The 7,967-nt window shown below is 45.4% G+C and overlaps 1 protein-coding gene and 1 long non-coding RNA gene across 2 annotated transcripts in view; both read right to left on the bottom strand.

Annotated features, from left to right (window-relative positions):
• Positions 1-7,967, bottom strand: part of LOC310769585 — a 276,754-nt gene that overhangs the window by 131,701 nt on the left and 137,086 nt on the right. The window lies entirely within an intron of this gene.
• On the bottom strand, positions 427-5,395 carry TPRG1L (tumor protein p63 regulated 1 like). The gene is made up of 5 exons (XM_083628956.1): positions 5,023-5,395; positions 4,131-4,222; positions 3,154-3,330; positions 2,669-2,822; positions 427-1,866 (listed from the first exon to the last, which is right to left on the bottom strand). The coding sequence occupies exons 1-5, from the start codon at positions 5,263-5,265 to the stop codon at positions 1,672-1,674; spliced, it is 861 nt and encodes a 286-aa protein (XP_083485082.1). The 5' UTR covers positions 5,266-5,395; the 3' UTR covers positions 427-1,671.

The following is a 7,967-nucleotide window of genomic DNA, read 5'->3' as shown; positions in this document are numbered from 1 at the left end:
TCCCAGTATGCCTTGGTACTACACGAACTACTCTTAACAAAACCTCATTTGAATGCCTGCTACCCCTTCCCACTCTCTACCTTAAGGCTGTTACCAGATGCAGACACAGATGGGAACAGTACCAGCCAATTCTGCCCCTCCCCCCTATTTTTATAATATAGTTGGACAAAGAGGTCTGTCAACGCAACCCTGCACACCATTTTGTAATTATGTTAGCTGGTCTAATAAATTATGATAAGGGCTTGAGGTTAAAAATGCTTTTCTTTGGTATACAAAATAGTGTAACAAGGCCACTGGCAGCACCCAATGTAAAAAGTGTGTGTGTGTGTGTTTTGTTTCCCTTCCATTAAACAATTGTTTGCTCCTCCCTGCCCGACCTTTGACCCAGTAGTTGAACCTGCCACAAGGAATAAATAACAGTTAAGATTCACATTTACTTCAAGTTTATTAAGCTTAAATATACCTTGCTTAAGACAAAAAAAGGTCATGCATTCGGTTCCATTCCAGCACCATATATTTTGACACAAATTTTCAGAGAGAAAAAAATGGTTCAGAGAAATAAGCACTATAAAACATTGGATTACCAGTACCAAAGCAGGATTTCTTGCATATTAGTGACAAACTTTCAGTAAGCATAGAAAGATTCAACCAGCAAAGGTGACACAGGCCGGGAGCCAAAGCTCATGTGCAGGCACTGGGAGGGCTGGCATGGTTGCTATTTCCTCCCTTCTGGCAGCATCTTATCTCATCGAATGCCACCTGGAAAGATCCGTGACCTTTTGGGGTACCTTTTTGGAGGAAGGATATGAGGAGTTTCCAATAAATCCTTATGCACAAACCTCACATGGCCCTTTGGATCCCAGCCACAGAACATTATTCATGCAATAGAGCAGAAAGTCTCTATATACTTGACTTTTAAGAGATACAGGTTTGTCGAGTTTTAAGGAAATGTCCATAGTCTTTTCTCCTAGCCCTCTTATTAGAGAGGTACTTTGGTACTATTCATCTAGTTTAGATTAAAACAAAGTAGAAAGCTAATCAAAAATTCCCTTTTCTTGTAAGATAAAAAAAACTTGATCCCATGTGGCAAAAGTTAATATAAAAATCAGACACTGCTGCTTGTGTGTTCACAGTGAGACTTCTTTGGATATCTGACTGCAACGAGAAGCTGTAGCTAGACGCATTTGCATCTGACTATAGAAGGTTATTAAAGGCAACTACCATCACTCAACCACATTTCCACTCAAATGTGCAGTCTCCAAAGATTAACAGAAAATAACTTGGGTTCTGACAAAATAATAACATTAGCAAAACAGTTCACAACCTGTCAAACCGACAGGTGCTCTCTTTAAATGAAGAGAGAACTTTTATCCCTGCAAAACAGAACCTCAAGCATACGTAAATATGACACTTGCAAAAGTAATATATTTACTGATAGGAGTTAAAAATGAAACCATGCTTCAAAATATACAGGTGGCTTACTTGAGACACACTGACAGAAGGAAAGAACTTTTCACTGGAATATTTATTTGACTCACCAAATGAATTTTATGACAAGCAAGACTTGTTAGATGAGCTGGAAACTCCTCTATATGTTCTCTCTCTCTCTCTTTCTTCTTCCAGGGAGTTGATAGGCAGTGATCTCTCCACCCTTTTTTTGGAAGCAGAATTTTAAAATCCAATTTTGCCTCTTGTCATTGAATAGCCCAACTTGGCCTCATTATTGATGAAAGACATTAATCCCACATAGGTCTCAATGAGAAGAGGGCGCTCCAGCAGCAGAACTCCATTTGCCCTCCCAGGCAGAGGGCACTCCTTGTGGGCCTTCTTCACAGCTTGGATCAGTTGAGTTTTGAAGTTCTCCAACTTAAAAAACAAACACAAACCATACCTGTTAATTATACTGAAGTCACGATAGTCAGTAAACCAACACTGCAGAACTTCTGTATCGGTGAACAACTAACTGCAAATGGCTCAAGCGCTTTTTTAAACCCCTCACCAGAAGTGTGCCATGAAATAACAGGTTTCATTCTAACTCCATAACAGAAGGATGGAAAAAGCCATACAATTAGCACAGCCAATGGGACTTTGGAATAGGGCTTGTTTCTCAAACAGCATCCCTCCGTGCCATATGGCAAGTTACTTTTGAAACCATGAGGACTCTCAAGAGCAGTTTGTTGGCATAGCAAGAGTATCTGCAGTATAAAAGAATGACCCTCACAGGATGGGTCCAGAACCTTAGATGTACCTACAAATTTATATATTTGAAAGTCTCAAGACCTTTCAGTTGGCATCAAGTTGTCTCCTGCAAACTCTTGTCAACCTTTTTTGGAAGTAAACCAAACAACTGTCCTTTGCATGTATGCTTAGATGTGTGGATTTTGTGCTAAGAAAACCAAAGAGAAGACACACATTATTTTTTTTAAAGGCCAGTGGAGAAGGGGTCAGTAGCAATGGAGAATAATATTAAGGCAGCTAAAATCAATCCCAGCTCCTCCTCCAAATCAAGCCTTTACACTTCCATCAAACCCTCAGAAAGGACAAAGTGTAGGATGCTGGTCTGTCTTATGTACAGTGGTACCTTACTAAAGTTCTGTTATGATTTCTACCTAAAGAACTTGACCTCGACTAAAGTCACCCAAAGAACGTACATATGGCAACACCTTACTTGACAAAGAGATGCAATCTTTTCATCAGCATCAGCCATCGGATGTTCTGTGAAGGTGGCATATGGCACATTTGTGGACCATGGGTTCCATCTATTTATGAAGGAGGCACGGCTTTGTTTATCCCACTGGACTCTGATTCCAAAGCCTTCTCGTCTGAAAAAGGGAAAGATTGTGTGCTCACTCAAGCTCCCCCTTCAGCCATGCAGTTTCTGTGAACCCTGCAACCATTTAAACTGTTTTATGGGAAAGCAATGACACACAGCCTATATAAAAATATGTTACACTGTGAAACCTGATAGTTTTTGTAGTAATTAAAGATGCATGAGGAGCTTAAATGGAGATCCGGAAGCTAGAAGCTTAATCAAAAAGCTTCTATAGTTCATATCTACTAGAAGACAGGAGCTAACAACTGCAAGTCTTCTATAATGCAGTGGGATTTACAAGATAGACAAAACAAAGAACAGGAAACAGAATCAGAACCCACTTGTTCAGTGATTTAGGAGGAAACTCAAATTCTCCAATGGAAATTGTATCAACGGCGTTAAGTGATATTCTGGTCACTTGCTGGCACTGCAGGCTGATGAAGTCATATTTACAGATCAAAAGGGACCAATCAGTAATGAGAACCAAGCGCTCCTTCTCATTGTTCCAGTGATCAATTCTGGAAAGGGGGAAAAATAAATAAAGATGAGTTAGCATGGTTTATCTCCCTAAACTAAACACAGATGATAAAGTGAGGAGGGCTTTTAAGAAATAAATTATTCCTACGCATGCCCATCCCAGTTTAAATCGAAAGTCTATTTTTACTGCAGTTAGATACACACTAAAAGGTTTGTGGCATGGTTAGCTAATCCTGTAATCAAGAAGTATGGAGTGATAATTCACCAGTACCTCTTCTAAATCATTGCTTGTGGGCCACCCTTGCACCTTCTAAGGCAGAGGCAAAAGTGGGCAGAGCAATGGATATGATCCTTATCTTTGAACCATACATTCCAGCTCTGCAAAAGTCAATAGGTCTGTGTACTCTACCCCTGTCCAGATCTTGGGTCAATAAAAATTCTAGCCAGGCAAGAACATGCAAGGAGCGGGGCTTGTGGGAGTCCTGAGAGTCAAATGGAGAGGCCCGCAGAGTCACCTTTGGCCTCTGGGCTTGTGGTTTCCCACCCCTGCCTTACTGCCTGGATCAAAACAAGTCAGTCTGGTTCCTGCGCCTGGTCATTCTGTTTACATCTCACCCTGCTTTTGGTAGGCCTGGGGGTGGCATGGTCAAGTGCTTCTTTTAAAGTGGTTGCAGCCAAGAACTTTGTAAAGACTTCTGCCAGATCACAAGATCTTCTGCATGCAGTTTGGCTTGCTTTTTTGATGTTAATTGAACCACCACTCCTAAGTTTCACCTGTTTTGTTGGAAAGAATGAAAGGAGGGAAACTGCACTAAAACTGCATATCAGACCTTCTACTTACTCAGTCAGCAGCCATACACTCTGCACTTCTCCATCTTCAGTGGGCATCACCACCACTCGTATCTCGTTCACTGCCTGCTCTATTGTTCCTGGCTAAATTAAAACAAAAAGGAAATAAATTTTCCCCAGTTAGAGTAATATCAACATATTCTCTCCCCCAACAAAGCCCCCATACACAACTGCAGTCTACCCCCCAGGATATTCCCCCCACCAAAAAAATTACATGCCCCTTTCTCCTGTCTACTTCCCAGAGCTTCCAACCACAGGGGCAGTCTACCCCTAGAATGACGTTCTTTCTCTTGAAAATTGATTTCCTTCTCTTGTCTTTCTGCTCACCACAGTTGCAATCTACTCCCTGCTAAATATTCCTCACCGCCCAAAATTATGTGTCCTTTGGTCTCCTCTCTTCTGCCCTCCCAAACTAGAGCCTCCAGCCACAGGGGTGGCCTACCCAAATATATTTTCCTTTCAAAACTAAATTTCTCTCTGTCACCGTCTCTCCATAACTGCAGTCTAACAACCCCACCCAACCAAATATCCCCACGCTGTCATCCAAAATTATGTGCCCTTGGATAGCTCAGCTGCTGACGATACCAAGGGTGCAGGTTCGATCCCCGTGTGGGACAGCTGCGTATTTCTGCATTGCAAGGGGGTTGGACTGGATGACCCTCAGGGTCCCAACTCTACGATTCGGCGCTCCTCTTCCATTCCACAGCCTCCAAGCCACGGTTTCCCACTAGAATATCCCCCTAACCGCGCCCAGAATCGCGTGACCGTTTCTCTCTCCTCTCCAAAGAGAGCCTCCAGCCACAGGGGCAGTCTACCCGCAGAGGAGCTCCCGGGCGCCAGAAAGGTGGGCGTGGCGTCCGCCGCTCCCTCCCCCCCCTCCTCACCCGGAAGACGAAGTACTCCTTGAGGCGGCCCCCCCGGGTGGGGTTTCGGACGCTGAGGGGCCGCAGGGTCTGCCTGGGCGGCGCCTGCGCCAACAGCGAGGCAGAGGGCGAGCTGGGCGGCAGCTCCCCCGTCGGCGTGAAGGGCACGTCGGCCTCGGCCGCGGGCACCAGCAGCGCCGCCGCCCCGGAGCCTTCGCAGGAGCCCGGCCCGACGCCTTCCACCGAGTCCCGCATCTGCAGCATCGCCCACACCGGCGCCTAGCGCGCCAGGCCTCTCTGGCGGCCGCCTCACAGCAGCGCCTTCTGCGCCTGCGCGGCGGCAACGGCAGCCTCTCTCTTCTTTCCCACCCGCGCGCCGCCCAACGGCCGTCCTGAGGGGTGGGGACTCGGCAGCCCGTAGACTCACGCGGAGGGGGGAATTTAGACTCAACACCCGTGGAGGACGAAGGCGCAACTTCCGGGTCGGCTTCACCCATACGTTCCACGTGTATCAGCTGCTGGGGATGCTCGGTGCTAGGCGAGTTGCTGCTGCGCTCAGCACCTGCTTGCTGGCTTCCCGTAACGGGCAGCTGGTTGGCCGCTGTGAGAAGCAGGTTGCTGGACTTAGGTGGGCAACCTTTGCCCTGATCCAGGAGGGCTGTTTTGGTTGTTCGCGATTGGGGTTGCCAAGCCAGGGTGGCCACCTGCCGCGAATGCCTTCGTTGAGATTCCTACATTGCAGGGGGTTGGACGAGATGACCCTTCCAGCTCTAGGAGCATCCCAGACCCTGAGATGTCACGGACCAGACCTGGGACTTAGGGGTGAACTCCTGTGATAGCAGTAAGCAATGCAATGTTTAAGCATTGCTCACAGCATAGTACCTGGAAAGGAGCAACAGAGGATGTTGCAGTCTATGCTTGCTGTGAACTGCCCTTTCAACAGCAAGTGTTAAGTGCTGCAGGCATTCAGCTCCCTTCTGATTTCACCATCTACATTTATGCTTCCCTAAAACCAATGCCCAGGTTTTGATTTGTCTGAATACCCAGAACTCCGGTTTTTATTGGTTTTTAACATCCTCTCCTTATACTACTGTTGTATTGTTTGCGTTTCGTGTTTTTGTTTTAGTGAGAACGTTCACTGTTATTTTTACATTGTACACCACGTAGATTGAAATACTTTATTGTCACTTGTACAACTTGTATACAGTGAGATTACACGAGCACTCCCACTCAGCTCTCTTAGTCTTAATTTAAGGTTACCAGACATCCCCGTTTCCCGGGGACAGACCCTGGATTTACAAATTAGTCCCCATACAAAATCCATTGAAGTTGAAAAGTGTCCCCAGATTCATTGAAAAAAATCTGGAAACCTTATCTTAATTCCCCTCGTTTATTGACGCACACCCACCAAACCCGAAAGTCAGTTGCCCTGTTGTTATCTTTTCATTCAGCAGCCTAACAGCTCACAGACAGAAGCTGTTCCTTACTCTGTTGGTGTGACTAATCATGCTTCTATTTATTCTGCCCGAGGGCAGGAGATCAAGAAAGTGCTGGCCAGGGTGTGAATCATCCCTGAGAATTTTCCTCACTTTCCTGAGGTAATGTTCTTCCACGATGTCATCCAGTAGATAGATAGATAAAGTGCTTTTAAAAACAATTGAAATACATGGATATCACTTTTCTCTCTTTATTTTCATTATGTTGTTCCCTTTTTTGGGATTGAAAACATTCAATTAAGAGTAGGCTTTAACACTTCAAATAAATAAATAAATAAATAAATAAATAAATAAATAAATAGGGCACACCTAGTCCAACCCCCTGCGATGCACAAATCATTTAGCTAAAGAAGGGATGTTCCACCCGGGTGAAAGACCTAGTTTGGCACAAACAACATGTGCATTTCCATAGACACACACACACAGAGTCTGAGAGCCTCAATGGCACCTCTCTGGGGGCTTCAGCTGGGGCAAAAAACCTGGCTAGTCCCATAGGTATGGTTTGGGCTAAAGAATCACTGCCAGATAGGCATCCAACCTCTGCTTAAAAACCTGCAATGAAGGAGTCTAAGATCGGCGGTTCGAATCCCCGCAATGGGGTGAGCTCCCGTTGCTTGGTCTCTGCTCCTGCCAACCTAGCAGTTCACCACATCATGGTGCAAGTAGATAAATAGGTACCGCTTCCACGGGAAGGTAAACGGCGTTTTCGTGTGCTGCTCTGGTTCTCCAGAAGCGGCTTAGTCATGCTGGCCACATGACCCGGAAGCTGTCTGCAGACAAACGCCGGCTCCCTTGGCCAGTAAAGCGAGATGAGCACCACAACCCCAGAGTCCTCTGCAACTGGACTTAACAGTCAGGGGTCCCTTTACCTTTTTACCACCCTCTGAGGGAGTCCATTTCACTGTTGAACAGCTCTTACCCTCAGAAAGCTATGTCTATTCCTACAGTTTAGTTGGAATCTCCTTTTTTGCAATTTGAATCCATTGGTTTGGATCATGCCATCAGACGCAGCAGAAAACAAGGTTGCTCCACCTTCCATGTGACAGCCCTTGAGATGGCTATCATATTTCCTCTCAGTCTCCTGTTTTCCAGGCTAAACATACCCAGCTTTTTCAACTGTTCCAGACCCTTGCTCATCTTGGTTGCCCTCCTATGCACATGTTCCAGCTTGTCCATATCCTTAAACTTAAACATCCTAAATATCTTTACAGAAGCTTACGGAAAACTTGACCCATTGGTCAATATCCAAAAAACAAAAGTGCTACACCAACAAGCACAAAACAACCTCTCTTCAGTGCCACAAACCCAACTTAATGGTGTAACATTGGAAAGTGTTGATCACTTTTCCTACCTGGGCAATTATCTTTCCACAAGGACCAACATCAATGATGAAATCCAGCCTTGCCTGAGAGCTCTGTGAGTGCAGCTTTCTTCTGATTGAAACGCAGAGTGTTTGAGGAATGGGACATT

The sequence above is a fragment of the Podarcis filfolensis genome, assembly GCF_964270895.1.
Source record: "Podarcis filfolensis genome assembly, chromosome: 8".
Lineage (NCBI taxonomy): Eukaryota > Metazoa > Chordata > Lepidosauria > Squamata > Lacertidae > Podarcis > Podarcis filfolensis.
Note: the sequence above shows the minus strand (reverse complement) of the source record. Positions and strands in the feature narration are given on the sequence as shown.